Raw genomic sequence first — 21520 nt, forward strand, 5'->3', positions numbered from 1 at the left:
ATAATTAATCTCTGACTCTCCTCAACAGTCAGAGCTTTAATCTGCCTTCTTCCAATTACCCTGAACCGGTAGCGGCAGATGGCTGCCCCTCCCTAAACCTGGTTCAGCTAGAGGTGACTGTTGTTGTGAATGGGTGGAATGGGTCCAACGTATTGCCTAAATGGGGACCAAGCTCTCACTGCGGTTGCACAGTGACTGATCTTCCCATAACCATAACCACGTTAAGGTGGATAATGTTAAACTGAATATTTAACTTGAGCAGATATTTCTGCTGTCTAGCTAAATGTAATTAAATGAAAACCACTCAAATGAATCTAGCAATTATATTTCAATAGTTTCATAAAAGACACAAACCTCAGTCTTTCAAATGACAGTACAGTACAGGACCTGGCTGTGTGTGGACTTTGTCAGCCTTTCAAACATCTAGACGTCTGATTTCTGCCAGAAAACTTTACTTGTATTTCTACAGAAAGGACGGTCTAGTACAATTAACATTGTTGTCCGAACGTGTGCATGCCTGCTCTACCTTTGTTCTCAAGTCCACATCACTGTTCCAAGTTCACTTACTTCCTGTTTTATTTTGTTAGACCTTTGTCTCTTGTGCTTTTTATTTAATTTTACATCCCAGTTAGGTACAAATGTCCTCTCCTGTTGCCCTCATCAGTTTGTTTATTTATTCCCTCAGTTTGTCTGAGTTCTTTGCTCTGGCCTCCCCCATTCCTCATGCATGTGTGTGTCTGAGCTTTGTTTTTCCTTAGTTTTTTCTTTCCTTGCTCCTGGCTGTCCCATATTTTGTACGGTGTTGGGGTTTAGCATTGATGTTGCCTTTTTCTTAACTATTTTCTGTTTAGAGACAAATAGACAATCAGTGAAAAGTGTAAAAGAAAGTTGGTGGTTGCATTCTTAGTAAGTGCTGTATTCAAAATGACCAGCAGTTTGTTTGGGGTTTTTTTTACATCTTGGACTGGACATTAATAAGTCAAAGATTCATATTTAGAGCATTTGTAATGGCCTTCCTCTGTGTTTTGCTTTTCAGTATGTAAGTATTTTAAGTTGCCATATGCTTGCCTTATTTATAATTGTACAAATTGTTATTTTTTATTTGTATCAATTATAGTACTAGAAATGTTCATTATTATTTCATCTTTATGTACTTCATTTCATGAACGTCATTCCCAGCCATTTTTTCTGCAAAGCCCTTAAAACATATTTCAAGCACTGAAATGTTCAATACTTTAAAGTCCTGCTTGCAACAGATGTACAAGGTTTAGATTCAAGGTAACGTTGCCAAACCACGTTGACAATGAGCATAATCACTACGTCCAGATAACAGGACACAATTTGCCAGATTCTGCTACCAAGTATAGCAAAGCCTCTGGTGTATAGAAGGCAGTTTGGCATAATGTTTTAGCCTAAGTGCTGACAAGGCAAAATCATTGAACATAATTCTAATAACAACAATCTAAGTATTTGTACCTTAGCATTCGGACCAGTGCTGGTATCCCTCCAGCCTTGAATATGGCCAGCAGTCCCTCCCTCTGGTGCGATAGGCTGTGAAGCACACTGGCTGTGCAACGTGCCGTCTCCATGTCAGTTGTTGTCGTCATGGCACACACCACGGATGCCACCATGGCTGGAGACTGCACCAGCACGCGGAGACTGGCCTCCTTACGGGTTAGCTGGTTGACAATCATGGCCGCCTTGTTCACGACAACCTAGAAAATAAAGAAGCTAGCCATCTAAAAAAACACTGTTTCCTTGGTGTTCAACAAGCTAATCCTTAGTAATTGATTGTGTGAGCTCTGTACCGGATCCTCGTCTCCCAACAACTTGGTGAGTTCTGGCACTGCCCTGGTGGCCAGTTCAGCATCATCTTGGTAGTTTATCAGGTGGACGAGAGCTGTCTTTAGCAGCCGAGAAGGTTCAGCCAGTCGTTGCACATTGCTCTGCTGTGAGGGATCTGACTGGACAGGCATGGCTGCCTCCCCTTCTACCAGAGTCTCTGGAAACATGGCAGCCCTGACCCGCTGAGCCCGGGTAAGAGAGTACTGAGCTTCTAAATCTGTTGGAGGGAGATGGCAACAAGAGTTATGGTACAGTGTGTGTAAACTGCAAATCTCATAAACCCATATGCCATCAGTAGAAGAATTTAAAAAAGCAAATCAAATGCTCAAGCTACAACATTTTATTTCAGGAAAAACATGAGCTCATTTTGAACTTGGTGACAAGAACACATCTCAAAGAAGTTGGCACAGGCACAACAGAAGGCTGGAAAATACTGGCAACCGCCTGTGTTACCCCTTACCCTTCTAGCAGACGTGCCTGTGGTATCGATCAACTTATCGCATTTACAGGATTTTAAAAAAAGAGTTTAACGCAGGACCTCCTTGCTCTTCAAAAACTTTTCTATGGTCAGACGAATCAAAAATTGTAATTATTTTATGGAAAAGATCCTCTGGACTAAAGAAGAGAAGGTCCATCAGCAATCAGTTCAAAGTCTGCCTCCATTGTGGTAAGGGGTTGCATTAGTGTATATGCAATTACCAGTTTGTTTGGAAAGGCACCATCGATGCTCAAAGGTATATATAAAATTATTATATTATATATATTATTATATTATTTAAAGGTATATATAAATTTTAGAACACCATATGCTTTCATCAAGACATATTAGAGCAGGACAATGCTAAACCACATACTGGACTAAATGGCAACTGGACTGATTTTTGTATAGTGCTTTTCTACTTTCCTGGAGCACTCGAAGAGCAATTCACCACATTCACCCATGAAAACCCATTCACACAAGCACTTCCTTCTATGCTTTTAAGTGCTCACTAACTACTGGTGACCAAGATGGTGGCGCGTGAACAACGTGAGGCTCAGTGTCTCTCCAGAATCTGCTATTTAGCGGTTTTTTTTATCTACTTTTCATCAGATTATTCATCCAGAATTGCTGACCTACAGCAGACAAGAGCTTCTGGACATCTGGACTCATAACTCCAACAGTTTTATCGCCGATCTCTGACTCATCCCAGAGATCTCCAGAACACCGGAGGCTGCCCACTCTCCCCGGCCGGGTGGAAGTGCACACAGACGGCACCGAGATCGTAAACAAAGGCGAGGTAGGCGCGGAGGGCTACGGGCTAAGCTAAAGCTAACACCACACCGGCTGCCTTTACCCAGTATTTTCCTCACCAACATCCGTTCTCTGGCAAACAAAATGGATGAGATACGGATCTCCATCACTAACAACAGACGGATTATGGACTCAAATGTCATGTTTTTCACCGAAACATGGCTGAACAAAAGCTGTCCGGACAATGCTATCGAGTTAGCAGGACACACCGAGCCGACCGGCTAGCAGATGACTCCGGCAAGACCAGAGGTGGAGGTTTGTGCATTTATATTAACAATGCTTGGTGCATGAACTCCACTACTACCGAGAGTCACTGCTCACCTAATGCGGAGTTTTTAAGTTGGTGTGGTTGAAGTCGCCAGCAACAATAAAAGCAGCCTCGGGGTGTTTATTCTGGTGTTTGTTAATGGCTGCAGAAAGTTCTTTCATGGCAGACAGTCCTCTCCAGATTCCACCAACATGTCTCCTGCCACACCAGAGGGGACAAGACTTTAGACCATGTTTATTCCAACCTGGCTGGAGCCTACAAAGCCACACCCCTCCCCCACATTGGACAATCGGACCATCTCTCCCTGTTCCTCACACCTAGGTATAGGGCTTTGGAGCGTGATGTCACGGGGGGTGGGCGTGGAAAGGATTTTGGCCCGATCCGCCATTTTGGGGGTCTAGCGCAAGTGAAAAGGGAGCGAAGTCACACACAACACCGGCAAGAGAATAAGGTTGAAAATGGTTTATCTTTTCATTCTTTCCCAACCTGGAAGCAACATGAGGCAGCTCGTGTATTGATGTTACCAAACGAAGGCGTCTAGCCTGGATAGCAGCTGTGAGACGAGCTGATATCCAGTTCTCTTCCATCTCCAGATATCTGTTGGTGCTCCAGACATTTTCATTCCGGTAAGTTCTAAATATGTTCATATCACTCTTTATAGCCTATTAGTTTTATTTTCGATGCGCTCTGAGGTCATAGCAAATTAGAACAAACATCCTACTGAGTGATTTTGCAGAACTACCTTCTATCTATACAGATGCTAATTATTTGGCATTATTGCAGCAAACCAGCCTATGAAATGGATGAAACATCGTGACTGGGTTCCAGTGCTACACAAGGGACCTTGTTCTGGCTCCTTAAGAGTCACCACTCATGTTATGTAGTGTTATACAAGTTCATGCAATCTTTATTCGTTTCTGGCACACTGTTCATTTTATTTTGACATTCTACCGGAAGTGCTACTTCTCATTACTTCCTGTCTAACGGGAGAAGGACAGTTTGCTACTCCTGTGCCTGCCTATGCTACCTCTTAAGCCAGCACAGTCTTTTTACCATTCATCCATTCATGTATTTCGACAAAGCCATGCTATGCATCCAATCAAATAAATCCACCAGAAAGGAACAACGGTGTGGTTTTTCTACATGGGATGATGGTTGTCTGTCTGCCTAGTTAAGTGCGAGGGCAGAACAGTAAAAAGACTGGCGAAACGGCTACTTCAGGAGGCAGTCTTCCAGACATCTGACCCAGACGCCACTATGCTGTCAGCAGAGGAGGAGCAGCTGGAGGTACGGTCCACCTGCTCTGGATCTACATCCAGATCCCGCAGCTCACTCGCCAAAGCAGCAGTCGAAGCACAGGCAAAGGCCGAAGCAGCACGCGCCAGAGCAGAGTTTACACGACGGGAGATTGAGGTGAAAATGAGGCAAGCAGAGTTAAGTGCTACATTAAAAGCACTAAAAGAAGAAAAGGAAGCAGAAGCTGCGCTCGCTGAAGCCAATGTATTTGAAGCAGCAATAGCAGAGGAGGTAAGCGGGGAAATGTGGTCATCTCGTGTGTCAGAAAAACAATATGGGGAATCACGACAGGGTCAAGAGAACTCACAACCAGCGCTGAACTCTCACGCTCTACTCCAGCTTCCAGCTTCAACCCAGTCATACAGACTACAGAGTTATCTTGGATATTCTTCACCAGAGCATCGCGGAGAAGACTTGCCGGACCCCAAACACTTTACGCCGATAAAACAATGTGACATCAGTCCAATCCCCGATCCAGCCACTTCACCTCAATATGTCCCACAGGTAAATCAACAGGACATCAAATATGAGATTGGCAGCCATCTGACACCAGCTGCTGATACCCAAGAAAAATGTGGCCAAAGGTATGTAAGTACCACACCGCAACCTATGAGCTTTTCCCCTTACACTCCACCTTTCCAGCCAACGCAAATCAACAACGGGAACAGTGACTTTGCTAATCTCGCTAAGTTTCTGGCAAAAAGAGAATTGGTGGCAGACGGTCTGACAAAGTTTACGAACAGAGCAGAGGACTACTGGGCATGGAGAGCTTCTTTCTGTAACGCTATTGAAGGGTTAAGCTTAAAGCCTAGCGAACAGTTAGATTTGCTCACCCGGTGGCTTGGAGAAGAGTCGTCTAAGCATGCCAAACGTATACGCTCTGTCAATCTCAACAATCCAGCAGAGTTTGGACACGGCTACAAGAATGTTATGGCACCCCAGAGGCTATTGAGAAGTCGCTCCTTGACAGACTTGAACGCTTTCCTAGAGTGTCAAACAAAGACCCTCAGAATCTCAGAGAACTTGGCGACCTACTTTCTGAAATTGATGCAGCCAAATCAGACGGCTCTTTACCTGGGCTAGTGTATTTGGACACATCACGTGGCATTGCCCCGATAGTTGATAAGTTGCCAACAAATCTTCAAGACAGGTGGATGTCAGAGGGGACTAAATACAAGCAGAGACATGATGTATATTTCCCTCCATTCTCATTCTTCTGTCGCTTCATACAAGATGAAGCGAAAATTAGAAACGACCCCAGTTTTAAGTCTACTGTATCAGGTCCCACATCCTATCCAACAACTCACGACAACCACTATACAAGATTTGCCAAGTCAAGACCGCCTGTTGCCGTCCACAAAACAGAGGTAAACAAAACTCACAAACCAAACTTAGGCAGCACGAGTGAGTTCACAAACAAACTGTGTCCCATCCACAAGAAACCGCACCCGTTAAAGAAGTGTAGAGGTTTCAGGGAAAAGACACTAGATGAGCGTAAGGCATACCTCAGGGAACACAACATCTGTTTTAGGTGCTGCAATTCCTCAGCTCACCAAGCTAAAGACTGTAAGGAAGAGATTACTTGCCTAGAGTGCAACAGCAACAAACACGTTGCAGCGCTGCATGCAGGTCCAGCTCCATGGACACAAAACACAAAAGCTCAAAACATTGCCCCAGACCAGGACAGGGAGGAGCATGGCGGGGAGAGTAGCCTAGACTTGGAGACTAGCTCAGCATGCACTCAAGTTTGTGGGGACTTAGGTGGGGGGCATTCCTGCTCCAAAATATGTCAAGCCTACATTTATCCAAAGGGGCATCCAGACAAAAAGGTCAAGGTTTACGCTATCATAGATGACCAGAGCAATAGGTCATTAGCGAAGTCAAATCTTTTCGACACCTTTGGCATCCCAATGAGCAACCTAGCGCCATACACACTTAAGACATGTACAGGGGTTTCCACTACAAATGGCCGCTTAGCTGAGAACCTCTTTATACAGTCTGTTGATGGCCAGTTCAGCTCTCCTCTGCCTTCTTTGCTCGAGTGTGACTCACTCCCAGACAACAAGAATGAAATACCAACGCAAGAGATTGCCCTAGCCCATCAACACCTCAAACACCTAGCAGATCATATGCAGCCCCTAGACCCTGAGGCTGACATTATGTTGCTGTTAGGCCGAGACATAATACAAGTGCACAAAGTGTATGAACGAGTGAATGGACCAGTCAATGCTCCATTTGCCCAGAGACTTGCACTTGGGTGGGTTATTGTAGGTGATGTATGCCTAGGAGGAGCCCATAAGCCAGCCATCATAGGCACATACAGAACGAATGTTCTAGAGAACGGGCGTCCAAGTCTCCTAACACCCTGTCAAAACAGCTTTCATGTCAAAGAGCAGTCACACAACAAATCCTGGAACACTCACAGTTCATGTCAAATAGGGAAACACATATTCCAGCAAAGTGAAAAGGACGAAGAGCTAGCCCCTTCCTTTGAGGACCAAGCCTTTCTGGAAATTATGGAAAGAGACTTTTACCAAGACGATGCAAATAGCTGGACAGCTCCACTTCCTTTCCGTACACCGAGAACCCACCTCCCAAACAACAGAAACCAAGCACTCAGCCGCTTAGAGTCGTTGCGCCGCACATTAAATAAACGCCCTGAGATGGAGAGACATTTTATGGATTTTATGCAGGGGTTGTTTGACAGGGATCACGCCGAACCAGCACCAGCTCTCGAAGAAGGAGAAGAATGCTGGTATCTGCCCTTCTTTGGCGTTTATCACCCGCAGAAGCCCGGGAACATCAGGGTGGTATTTGACTCAAGTGCTAAGTTTCAGGGAGTGTCCTTAAATGATGTGCTGCTCAAAGGTCCAAATATGAATAACAGTCTGATTGGGGTGCTCATCCGTTTCAGAGAAGAAACGGTGGCTGTCACAGCGGACATACAACAAATGTTCCACTGCTTTCAGGTGCGAGAAGACCACAGGAACTTCCTCCGGTTCCTTTGGTACCGCAACAATGACCCAAGAGAGCCAGTTGTCGAGTACAGAATGAAAGTGCACGTGTTCGGCAACAGCCCCTCTCCAGCGGTGGCAATTTTCGGTCTGAGAAAGGCAGCACACCTGTTCGACACACAGCACTATTCTGAGGCCAAACAGTTTGTTCAAAGACATTTCTATGTCGACGATGGACTCAAATCCCTCCCCACTGAGTCAGAGGCAATTAAGCTCCTCAAAGACACACAGGAGCTGCTCGCTGCGTCCAACCTGAGGCTCCACAAAATAGCTTCAAACAGCCCAAATGTCATGAAAGCATTCTCTACTGTAGACTTGGCAAGCGGGCTCAAGGACATAGATTTCAACACAGAGTTTCCTCCAATGCAGAGAAGCTTAGGAGTATGTTGGGACATTGAAGGCGACACCTTCACATTCAGAGTCTCTCAAGCCGAAAAGCCTTACACGAAAAGAGGTGTTCTGTCCACTATCAACAGCCTTTTTGACCCGCTGGGGTTTGCAGTGCCAGTGAGCATCAAGGGGAGGGCACTGTTGCGGGAGCTGACAAAAGAGACTTGTGGGTGGGATGAGACTCTTCCAGAGGGCATGTTTAAGGAGTGGTCAGAATGGAAGAATGCTCTCAAACAACTCGAGCAAATCCGTATCCCAAGGCCATACTGCTCCTTCTCCTTTCTTGGTGCGAAGCACAGAGAAATCTGTGTCTTCTGTGATGCATCAACCCAGGCTATTGCAGCCGTGGCTTACCTGAAGTTAACGAACAAAAATGGTGAGACAGAGTTTGCGTTCATATTCGGGAAAGCCAAACTTGCCCCCAAGCCCGATCTTACCATTCCCAGGCTCGAGCTGTGTGCATCGGTGTTAGCGGTGGAAGTTGGGGAACTAATCAGAGATGAAATGGACATTCAGATTAGTAACATGCGCTTCTTCTCCGACAGCAAAGTCGTTCTTGGCTATATCTACAATGAGGCAAGAAGATTTCACGTTTTCGTGAACAACCGGGTGCAACGCATCAGACGAGCAACAGTACGAACTCAGTGGGGCTATGTACCCTCGGTGCACAACCCGGCCGATCACGGATCCAGATCTCTACCTGCCGAAAAACTGTTGTCCAGCACATGGTTGAAAGGGCCGGAGTTTCCCTTAAAGCCCTTACAGAGCAACTCATCAGGTACATTCCAACTTCAAAACCCCGACTCAGACATTGAAGTTCGTCCCTTGATCACTGCCACCATTCAAACATCATACCCCTGTTTAAAGACTGCAAACTTAGAATCTTTCTCCAGCTGGCAGTCCCTTACCAGGGCAGTTGCACGTTTGGCACACATTGCACGCACCTTTGAGGTAAAGCAATCAGGCGGACAATGTAAGGGATGGCATATATGTCATGAACTCACTACCTCAGATTTTGAGCAAGCAAGAGAGACGGTTATAAAAGCAGTCCAACAAGAAAGCTTCCCAGAGGAGCTCAAACAAATAGAGTCAAGGAAGGACATCCCAAAGAAAAGCCCTCTCTTAAAGCTTTCTCCCTACCTTGACAAATCAGGCCTCCTGAGGCTTGGCGGACGCCTTCTTCATTCTGACCTTGAGTCTGCAGAAAAACACCCCTTGATTATGCCGCACAAACACCATGTAACTAACCTGTTAGTCCGCTATTACCATGAAAGGGTCAGGCACCAGGGGCGTCATCTTACAGAGGGTGCTTTAAGATCCGCAGGTTACTGGGTCTTAGGAGGTAAACGCCAGATCAGCAGCCTCATTTACTCATGCGTAGTTTGTCGCAAGCTAAGGGGAGTAACACAGTTCCAAAAAATGTCAGATCTTCCTGCAGAACGCCTTAGTGCTGAACCTCCATTCTCTTACGTAGGCATAGATGTGTTCGGGCCATGGTCGGTTGCCTCTCGTCGTACTCGGGGCGGACTTGCCAGCAGCAAACGATGGGCAGTGATGTTCACCTGCATGAGCACAAGGGCAGTTCACCTTGAGATCATAGAGGGGATGGACACGTCTAGCTTCATTAACGCTCTCCGCAGGTTCTTTTCAGTCAGAGGACCTGCAAAGCAATTGAGATCGGATTGTGGAACTAACTTCACAGGAGCCTCCAGGGAGCTAGGGTTTGACAAAAGGATTCCTTGTGACCCACGTGTTAAATCCTTCTTAAATGATCATGGATGTAGTTGGGTCTTCAACCCTCCCTACTCTTCTCACATGGGGGGCAGTTGGGAGCGGATGATAGGAGTGGCACGTAAGATATTAGACTCCCAGCTCGCTCAACTTGGTTCCAGGCCCCTCACGCACGACGTCCTGATCACCTTCATGGCAGAGGTGGCCGCCATCATCAACGCACGGCCGCTGGTTCCAGTGTCAAGTGATCCCGATGTTCCGTGCATCCTTACTCCCGCCACACTCCTCACGCAAAAAGTTGGTGCACCTCCAACACCCTTAGGTGACTTCGGGGAGAAGGACCTCTACAGGCAACAGTGGAAAAGAGTTCAGAGTCTGGCCAACTCTTTCTGGCATCGCTGGCGTAAGGAGTACTTATCAACACTGCAATGCCGCCGCAAGTGGCATTCCACCAGACCAAACCTGCAGCAGGGGGATGTGGTCCTCCTGAAAGATCCTCTCGTGAAGAGAAATCAGTGGCCCATGGGGGTGATTGCAAAGGTTCATCCTAGTAGTGACGGACTTGTCAGGAAGGTAGAAGTCAAGGTGGTGAAAGATGGTAAAGCCAAAGTTTACTTTAGGCCAGTCACAGACGTTGTTCTTCTTGTATCAGCTGCTGTGCAACAAGTTTAGTTTGGGTACAAGTGTGACATCTTACCGATGTCAGGCGGGGAGTGTTCTGGCTCCTTAAGAGTCACCACTCATGTTATGTAGTGTTATACAAGTTCATGCAATCTTTATTCGTTTCTGGCACACTGTTCATTTTATTTTGACATTCTACCGGAAGTGCTACTTCTCATTACTTCCTGTCTAACGGGAGAAGGACAGTTTGCTACTCCTGTGCCTGCCTATGCTACCTCTTAAGCCAGCACAGTCTTTTTACCATTCATCCATTCATGTATTTCGACAAAGCCATGCTATGCATCCAATCAAATAAATCCACCAGAAAGGAACAACGGTGTGGTTTTTCTACATGGGATGATGGTTGTCTGTCTGCCTAGTTAAGTGCGAGGGCAGAACAGACCTGCTGCAAACATACCACCATGCCAATCAGATTACTTCTTCCATGTGAGGGTGAAGAGGTGACCCTTCTGGATAAGATGGTGAAATATGAAATATGATATATATGATAAGATGGTGAAGGTTTGCTGCCGTTTTGATGAACAGTGTGATAATAAAACCAGGGAAGAATGAAACCTGCTCCTGTTAAATATTCTTAAGTATTGTGCTGTTAAAATTGCTGTATTTTTTCAAAAGATACAGTAAATAATGTTAGTAGTGGGTGATGTCATGTAAACACTCATGATTTTGTGTAAACATTTTGTCATTTGTAAACTATAAATGACATGGATTCTACATTGTAACTGATGTGATGTTCTATAAGGTGGTTTCAATAAAAAAAAAAAAGAGGCAAAAATTAGTTTGTTTCTTTATTCAACTTTTGAACAGCGGGACTCAGTCAGTATATATTCAGTAAATGCAAATTATTTACATGACAGTGCACTACAGGCATAAATCTAGACCCCTAGATAAAACATTATGGGTCATTCCCACAACCCACAGCTTTACTGTGTTCCAGCAAAGTATCCAATAGCAGTGACAACTCCTCCAAAGTAGCAGGTGGGATTTTTCTGTTTTGAGGACCCCTCCTTTTACCTGTCACTACAGATGGTCTGTTTATGTTTTGATCAAGAGCCTTTTTTTTGGGCAGCTGAAGAGGAGAAGTCTATCTTATGGCCAACCTCTGGCTGTATCTTGGTCATATTACCCAGAAAAACCCAGTATGCAGGTTCATCTGTAACAGTCCTTGTGCCACGGATCAACACTGTTGCTTCTACATTAAACAGAAGAGCAGCGACATGGCTGCAGGTCTCTGCGACTCCGGCCATACAGGTGCAGTGGGCGGCTTCAACCTTCCCTGTGATGCTCACAGTGACCCATGGCTGCAATGCTGGTTCATTCAGTCTTTGAGAGTGCAGGACCTGAAACACACACAGACAAAGTTCATTTAAAGACAAGAACTAATGAGCCAAGGCCGACGTAAATGTGTTTTATCTACTTTATCATAAATGTAACAAAGTGTTTAGAAAGTTAGCACACACATGTAATTTTTCATTTTTTTATGTGTCCATCTATAGAACGCTGCATGTTATATTCTAAATCTGCCTGTTCTCTGTCAGAAACCTGCCTGCAGAAAATGAACCTAAAGGATGTAATGCAAGGATGTCATCACTTTAGAGATGGAGAAAGCATAAAGTGACAATTATGAATCACTTAATATGATAAGGAGATTCTGCAGGTCATTGATCAATATATAAAATTAAAATAAAATGTATTTTTAGTGACACAAGATACAAACATGGAAGCAAGATGTATAATAAGGATTATTTATAATAAACATTAATAAATTAGTGCAATTTCTTTAACCATAAAGAATAACAATCCTTCAGGACAGTGTCACATCAGTGCACTGAACTCATTATGTTATCCACCTAACAGCCTCCACATGTTCTCACTGTCATTTCCCCTCATGAATGAATTTATGCTGCACTAATCTGAATGTTTGCAGGGAAATCAAACGCATTTCACTCGCAGTACTCAAGCTGACTTACCTTTGCTTGAATGACGACTTGTACGCGCTGACTCCACAGACAAGGTACGAGAATATGTCAGGCTACGTCAATAGCGGTTGGTCTTCAGGGTTTCTACTCCACGGCCTTATTTCATACGGGTCCACATTTCCAATGCACGCTATTTTCTGCAAGTACCGCTGCTTCGCCTCTGAATGAAATCGGTCTCTATACAGTTCATTCTCTTTTGAGCTGCTTTTAAGCATCTTTCTTGTAGTCGTCGTTCCAACACAGTGTGTTTGGTTTGATTCGTAGACCCCGAAAATGGCGCTGCGCTCCCATAATGCATTGCGGTGTGACGTCAACTCCAAAGCCCTATTCACCACTCATCCAACGTGTGAAACCTGCTGTGAGGACAATTAAAGTGTGGCCAGAGGGGACAGACGCAGTGCTCCAGGACAGATTTAAAAACACAGACTGGAATATGTTCACCCACACAGACCTGGACCAGTACGCCTCATCTGTACTGGAGTACATCTCCGAAACCACAGACAGTGTCACCACCCAGAAACGGATCCATGTACCCCAACCAGAAGCCTTGGATGAACCGGGATGTTCGTCTCCTCCTGAAGGCCCGCAACATTGCCTTTAGGTCAGGAGATGCACACGCCTACAGTACAGCCAAAGCTAAGCTAAAGAAGGGCATCAAAAAAGCCAAGCACATTACAAAAAGAAGGTAGAAGAACACTTCTCCAACTCCAACCCCCGATGCATGTGGCAAGGACTCCAGACCATCACAGACTACAGGACCACCAAACCCTCCCCCGCATCCTCTGATGTCTCCTTCCTCAACGAGCTCAACAACTTTTATGCTCGTTTTGAGCGAGGGAACCCCACAACCACAACCAAAGCAGACGTGACGCCAGACCACCAACCTCTGACTCTCTCCCCCACCGATGTAGGAGCGGTGCTGAGCAGGATCAATGTCCACAAGGCTGCAGGTCCTGATGGCATCCCCGGGCGTGTTCTCAGAGCGTGTTCTGGGGAGCTTGCAGGAGTGCTGACAGACATATTCAATCTGTCCTTGGCCCATGCTGTGGTACCGGCCTGCTTCAAATCCACCTCCATCGTCCCGATACCCAAAAACTCCAACCCATCTTGCCTCAATGACTACCGCCCAGTAGCACTCACCCCCATCATCACTAAGTGCTTAGAGCAGCTGGTCCTAGCACACTTCAAATCCTGTCTCCCCCCCACCCTGGACCCCCACCAATTCGCATACCGCCAGAACAGGAGCACAGAGGATGCAGTCTCCATCGCACTGCACTCTGTCCTCTCACACCTGGACAACAACAACACCTACGCCAGAATGCTGTTTATAGACTTCAGTTCAGCATTCAATACAATCCACCCCTCACAACTCATCAGGAAACTGACAGACCTGGGCATCAGTTCCCTCATCTGCAAATGGTTACTGGACTTCCTGACCAACCGCCCCCAACATGTCCGGCTGGATAACCGCTGCTCATCTACAATCACAATGAACACCGGTGTACCACAAGGCTGTGTGATGAGCCCTTTCCTCTACTCCCTCTTCACCCACGACTGCAGACCTGCTGATGGTTCCAACACCATCATTAAGTTTGCAGATGACACCACGGTGATTGGCCTCCTCAGTGACAACGATGAGGCCGCCTACAGGGAGGAGGTGGATCGTCTGGCTGAGTGGTGTGACACAAACAACCTGCTGCTTAACACCGAGAAGACCAAGGAGCTCATCGTGGACTACAGGAGGAATGCTGACCCACATCCACCCATCCACATTAAGGGGACGGCTGTGGAGCGTGTGAGCAGCTTCAAGTTCCTGGGAGTCCACATCTCCGAGGATCTCACCTGGACGACCAACTGCTCCAAGCTGGTCAAGAAGGCTCACCAGCGCCTCTTCTTCTTGAGGACTCTGAGGAAGAACCACCTGTCCTCAGACATCCTGGTGAACTTCTATCGCTGCACCATCGAGAGCATCCTGACCAACTGTATAACAGTCTGGTACGGGAACTGCTCTGCCTCGGACCGGAAGGCGTTGCAGAGGGTCGTGAAAACTGCCCAGCGCATCGCCAGAGCACCACTTCCTGCCATAAAAGACATCTACAGGAAGCGGTGTCTGAAAAGAGCTGGGAAAATCATCAAAGACCCCAGTCACCCATCACATGGACTCTTCACCCTCCTGCCCTCTGGGAGGCGCTACAGGAGCCTCCGGACTAAGACCTCCAGGTACCGGAACAGCTTCTTCCCCACAGCTGTCAGACTCCTGAACTCTGCCTCCTGACATCTGACCCACGTTAAACTCATGGACTGGAGATACAAAAACCCACAACCACCTACACACACACACACACACACACACACACACACACACACACACACACACACACACTGGACAACTGTACCCTCATACACACAATAATAACATGGACTGAACCACCACTCACAACCACCAGCACTTTATATAGCCTCTGTAGAAACTATCCACACCCTCATTTATCTTAACACTGGGATTGCCAGGCTTCTACCGTTCTACCTTTAAAAGCCGGAGAGCAGTCAAATGCTGGAAGTGGAAGCTAAATTGGCTAGTCATTCATATGTAGATTAGGTCGTTACCTAGGAATTCTGGAGGGAGGGGAGTGGGGGTGAGTGATTGAGGGGGTGGGGGAGTGGAGTGTTTCAGTTTGCCATCTTAGGGAGAAATCAACACATGTCCTTTGTATGTCCTTTGTTGCTGACATTTATTGATGAAAACAGTACAAAAAACCAACCATTTGTACACATATTTACAAATAATGATAAAAAGTGAGTGAGTGCATTTCATTTCATTCATTCATTTATTTATTCATTTTCAGGCACAACAAATACCTATATTGAACATAAAATACACAAAACAAAAAACAAAACTTGCCTGAAAAAGGAGTGGGACGAAGAAAACTTATTAAATCCCACCCCTATACTCACTCATCAACAAAAAAAAAAAACAATAAACTTCCCGCAGCTACGCCCATCATTGCATACAGACCCATCAACAGCCCCAGGCAGATACAAGCATCTAAGCGGCAGCTCGCAACCAACAATTAGAGCCTTCATAACTGAATACAGAATATATGAATTATAAGTTGCATTACCACAGGTAACAGGCAGTAATAACTACAAGTAACAGACACACATACATATACATACATATATATCTACACACACATGTACATATATGTACATACATACGCACACTTTATTTTTTATTTTTTATTTTGGAATCCATACCAGCAATGGTAAGAGGACAGACATTACAGAGCACACTAAAACCCATCATTGAGTATACTGTGACCAGACCAACTGTTTGTAGAGAAATTTAAATCTATGAATATTTTTGCATTGTTTCAATTGTAAACTCAGACTGTTCCAGATTTTCACACCACATACAGACACACAAAAGCCTTTACGGGTTGTTCGAGTTCTGGGTAATTTGAATTCTCCAAAGCCTCTCACATTATAAACCTTTTCTCGAATTTCAAATCTAGTTTGTAAATTTGCCGGTAAAAGTTTAGTAAAAGCTTTATACAAAATTATGGATGTATTGTAATTAACCAGATCCTGGAATTTAAGTAACTTTGCCTGAAGAAAGAATTTGTGAGTATGATCTAGATAACCAGCCTTGTGAATAATACGCAGTGCTCGTTTCTGTACTGTGACTAATGGATTAGTTGTATTTTTATATGTATTTCCCCACACTTCCACACAATATGTAAGATATGGAAGAACCAGGGTACAGTACAGAGTACGAAGTGCATCTTTATCAAGGAATTGTTTCACTTTGTTCAAAACTGCGAGGCTTCTGGAAATTTTGGTTTTTATGTGTCTGACGTGGGGTTTCCATGAAATTTTGTTATCAATTATAACTCCCAAAAATTTGTTTTCACTCACATTATCAATTGGTACACCTTCAATGATAATTGGTAATTCTATATTATATTTTAAATTACCAAAAAACATTGCTTTAGTTTTATTTATATTTAATGATAATTTATTTATGTCCATCCATTTTTTTATTAATTTTAGCTCCCTGTTTACGGTCATTACAAGATCAGTATAATCATCGCTACTGAAAAATATGTTGGTGTCATCTGCGAACAGTATGAGTTTAAGTACTTGAGAAACATCAAAAATATCATTTATGTATACATTGAAAAGTTTTGGTCCCAACACTGACCCTTGGGGAACACCACATGTAATACCAAGTTTCTCTGAATGGTAATGCCCTATGCTAACATATTGTTCCCGACCTGTTAGGTAACTTTTTAACCAGTTACCAGCTTTCCCTCGAATACCATATCTTTCCAATTTATCCAGTAAAATTGAGTGATTGATTGTGTCGAAGGCCTTTTTGAGGTCAACAAAAATACCAACTGCATATTTATTTTTATCCAGTGTATCAGTAATTTCTTCTACTGCCTCAATTATCGCCATTGAAGTGGTTCTTTGCGTTCTGAAACCATACTGACCAACATTTATTATTTGATGTTTTTCAAGGAATTTTTCTAATCTTAAATTAAAAAGTTTTTCTAGAATTTTTGAGAATTGAGGCAGTAGAGAAATAGGCCTATAATTGGTAAAACTGTGTTTGTCATTACTTTTATATAGTGGTATTACTTTCACAATTTTCATTTTTTTTGGAAAACAACCGGACTGAAATGATAAATTACAGATATATGTTAAGGGACTAGCAATATTCAGAATAACCTGTTTAACTACAGACATATTTATGTCATGATAATCCATTGAAGACTTACTTTTACATTTTAATGTGATATTTATTACTTCTTGCTCATTTGTAGCTGAGAGGAACAGTGAAAAGGGATTTGATTTTATATTACTGATATTTTCATTTTTATGACACGGGATGTCCGCTGCTAGTTCAGGGCCAACATTTATGAAGAATTTATTGAACCCATCGACAATATTACTCATGTTGTGATTTTCACCATTTGCATCAGTAAAATATTCAGGATATGATGTTCCAGAAGATCCTTGTTTAATTAAGTTGTTTAACACATCCCAAGTTCCTTTTATATTGTTTTTATTTTCATATAATCTTCTTCTATAATAAAGTTGTTTGCTCGTTCTTATAATATCAGTCAATTTATTTCTATATGCTTTATTTTATTTCAACATTTTCAGCAATCACTCACAATCCTGGCACTGCCACGGTATCTGTCGTCTGCATTTACCACATGTGTACCTGTAGCAGTGAACACATCGCACAGTGGCCTGATTTTTTTTGCATCTGTGTTTGACCTGACACGTGGCCCTTTTTCCAGGGCTCGGTGTGGAGGGTTGTGTCCGAAGCAACTGATCTTTTCTTGCCTTCTTCGCAGCTACATGAGAGCGAGCCAACTCCCTTGCAAGCTCCACCAGGAAGTCCACCCGTCTTTCCTTCGTCCCGGTGCATGCTTGATACAGCACATGTGCATTCAGTGCTGCCATGTCAATCATGTTATAAAACACGGCGACTGGCCAGCGCCGTGTTCCTTTGCGGACAGTGTACTCCCGAACCATCTGGTCCATCACATCCACGCCACACTTTGTTTTGTTGTAAAGGGTGACAGTGTTTGGCTTCCTTTTGGTAGTGTTATCAGTCTGAACCACGCTGTGCATGCTGCTAAGAATATAGACTGTCTTCTTCCGTTTGGCCGCATACGCCGTCAGCGTGGCAGCAGAGGTTGAAAACACCTAAGAAATAAGATAAATTGTTATTTCCATAGCCCTTTTACACACAATGAAACACATAAACATAGAACCACAAAAGACCTGCAACATACCTGAGTGGTGAATTCATTGCGATCTGTCTGTCTAGTGGATTGAGGAATTTCCCTGCGAATCTTGTTGACTGTGCCGAGGATGGTGGTTTTCCGTCCAAGAAGTTTTTGCGCAAGTGAAAGCGATGTGAAGAAATTGTCCGTGGTAACATTTCTGCCCTTGTCTAGGAATGGTTCCATCAGCCTCATTACTACATTTTCAGAAAGTCTCTCCCCAGTGGGACGATTGGGGTCCTTGCCAAGATATGGGAAGACATTGCAAATGTACTTGGATTTTAGGTCGCAGGCCACCCAAAACTTGATCCCAAACTTGTCCGGTTTACTTGCAATATACTGCAGGAAACAGCACCGAGTCTTTGATGGGAAAAGCTGTTCATCAACGGTGATATGTAGACCAGGGTTGTAGCACGTGATGCAGTTGGTGACAAATGATCCCCACACACTGGAAATTGCAGCGAACTTATCAGTCTTTGCTCGATCACTGCGGGTGGACTTGTCATCAAAGCGTAGGTGTTGCATGATGTCTTGGAAGCGGTTTCGTGCCATAGTTCCAATTATCTGTGGGTTTCCCAGGTTTGCTGACCAGCAGTCATTTACCGATGGAACCCTGTAAACCCCCCGCAAGATGACAATTGCAATAAATGCCATTAGTTCAGGGAGGTCCATGAACCAATGAACATGCTCCGTTTGCTGTGCATGTTGAATAGTCCATTCTTGAATGCTATGAAGCATGTCAAGAGTGATGAAACACAGGAAGCTCTGAAGGCGACTCGAGATACTTCTCCTGGCCTTAGCCGTTGGCTCTCCATCTGCAGCGTACGCTTCTATTGGGGTGAAAGGGAGACAGGTCCCCACCTGTTCTTCACGCCACACTGTGCCATCTTTCGCTGTCTCAGTCCCCAAACAAGCTCTCTTTTTCGGTGGAGAAGCAGTCTCCTCATCTGCAGTGTGAACAAATTCAAATTGTGAGCAATGGGAAGGTCAAACAAACTTACTAACTACATCCACTTACTTGTTTGAAATGAAAAAGGAAATAACATGAAATGAAACTAACCGGAAGACTGATCAGACAGCTCTGAGTCCGAATCCGGCTGAACTTCTAGGTCTTCTCCATCCGAGTCACAAGGGTCGACTTCCGTCAGGATCATTTCCAACGCCTGCTGAGTAGTGAGTCTTCTCTGCATTTTCTTTCCTTGGAGAGGAGGTCCGTACACCACAGAATTCTTCAGGGCAATGAAGGGTTAGGCTAAGTGCAGTGAGATTGTGTCATATATATACCCAGTACAAAAAACACCCAGTGCTCTGATTGGTGCACAATCATAGAGATGATTGTGCACCAATCATAGAGCACACCGAAAAAGAGAGCTTGTTTGGGGACTGAGACAGCGAAAGATGGCACAGTGTGGCGTGAAGAACATGTGCACTACTGTATAGCTCTGTGTAAATAATCATTCTGTACATACGATAATTTTTAACCCTACAACTGTTTACAACTTGCATAGTTCCCATTTCTGTATAGCTGTATATCTCAGATTCTGTAAAGTTTTTTATTTCATATTCTGTATAGTTTTTCATATTTATATCCTGTTCATAGCTTGTACTCACTACAGCCTGTACATACTTATAGTTATAGAATATTCACAACATACTTCATACCGTGTACATTATAACATACCATAATAGACCCATTTCTGTAATATACTTACATATCTATATTATTGTTAATATATATTTGTAATATATCTATATCTAATGGTAGATATAGCTAATGGATGCAAACTGCATTTCGTTGCCTTGTACCTGTGACATGTGCAATGACAATAAAGTTGAATTCTAACTAACATTCATATTCTGATGGATGCATCAGAGAGCAACTTGGGGGTTAGTATCTTGCCCAAGGATACTTGACATGCAACCTGCGGGAGCCAGGAATCAAACCACTAACCTTCCGATCAAAAAGATGACCTGCTCTACCTCCCGAGCCACACTATAGCTGTTACACCATGGCTTCATAGTAAAAGAGTCCATGTGCTGAACCTAACAACCTGCAATCCAGACCTTTCACCATCTATAAACATTTGGAATGAATTAAAATAATAAAACAAGGGGATGGCATTCCTCTCCTAAAAGTCTGTTAATAAAGAAGAAGAAAGAAGGCATACTAAAGAGTGTTAACGAAGCCTCTGAAGGTCTCTATTGTCCTCTGTATAAAATATGGGTTCATGAGCTTTGGAGTTCATCTGAGTGTATTAGCATATCTATCTTACACTGCATCCCAATCTTATTTCTGGATTTGTGACTCTATAATCAAACAAGAAAAATGCCACAAAAAATTTATCAAATTGTTATATTTATAAATATAAGGTGGAAAATGTGACTGTATGACCCACTCTAACATAATAATTTTTACCAAAATGTCTAAGATTTTTTTAGGACTGAGTTCAATAACCTTAGTAGGAAATTACAGATTTCCAGGCCTTTATATATTTAGGACCTTCCTGTAGTTTAATTAATTAATTTGTGTCATCTGCCTGAATCGATAAATAACGCTGGGTGTCATCTGCATAGCACTGAAAATGTACGGAGTGTTTCTAATGATAATGTCTTAGGAAAGCATACAGTGGGGCAAAAAAGTATTTAGTCAGCCACCGATTGTGCAAGTTCCCCCACTTAAAATGATGACAGAGGTCAGTAATTTGCACCAGAGATACACTTCAACTGTGAGAGACAGAATGTGAAAAAAAAATCCATGAATCCACATGGTAGGATTTGTAAAGAATTTATTCGTAAATTAGGGTGGAAAATAAGTATTTGGTCACCTCAAACAAGGAAAATCTCTGGCTCTCACAGACCTGTAACGTCTTCTGTAAGAAGCTTTTCTGTCCCCCACTCGTTACCTGTATGAATGGCACCTGTTTGAACTCATCATCTGTATAAAAGACACCTGTCCACAGCCTCAAACAGTCAGACTCCAAACTCCGCCATGGCCAAGACCAAAGAGCTTTCGAAGGACACCAGGAAAAGTATTGTAGACCTGCACCAGACTGGGAAGAGTGAATCTACAATAGGCAAGCAGCTTGGTGTGAAAAAATCAACTGTGGGAGCAATCATCAGAAAATGGAAGACATACAAGACCACTGATAATCTCCCTCGATCTGGGGCTCCACGCAAGATCTCATCCCGTGGGGTCAAAATGATCATGAGAACGGTGAGCA

The 21520-nt window shown here is 43.9% G+C and overlaps 1 protein-coding gene across 4 annotated transcripts in view; it reads right to left on the reverse strand.

Annotated features, from left to right (window-relative positions):
- The window catches only part of LOC147331871 (junction plakoglobin a-like), a 118024-nt gene that overhangs the window by 36329 nt on the left and 60175 nt on the right, over positions 1-21520 (reverse strand). For all 4 annotated transcript variants that reach the window (XM_086288171.1, XM_086288170.1, XM_086288172.1 and 1 more), the window contains 2 exons: positions 1809-2062; positions 1477-1715 (listed from right to left, as the gene is read on the reverse strand). In XM_086288171.1, coding sequence (XP_086144297.1) covers positions 1477-1715; positions 1809-2062 — 493 coding nt within the window. The remainder of the gene's footprint in view (positions 1-1476; positions 1716-1808; positions 2063-21520) is intronic.

Source organism: Aulonocara sp. 'chitande type north' Nkhata Bay, linkage group LG4 (genome assembly GCF_057382095.1).
Source record: "Aulonocara sp. 'chitande type north' Nkhata Bay isolate Kocher_YH1m ecotype deep benthic linkage group LG4, A_spYH_male_GT1.1, whole genome shotgun sequence".
NCBI lineage: Eukaryota > Metazoa > Chordata > Actinopteri > Cichliformes > Cichlidae > Aulonocara > Aulonocara sp. 'chitande type north' Nkhata Bay.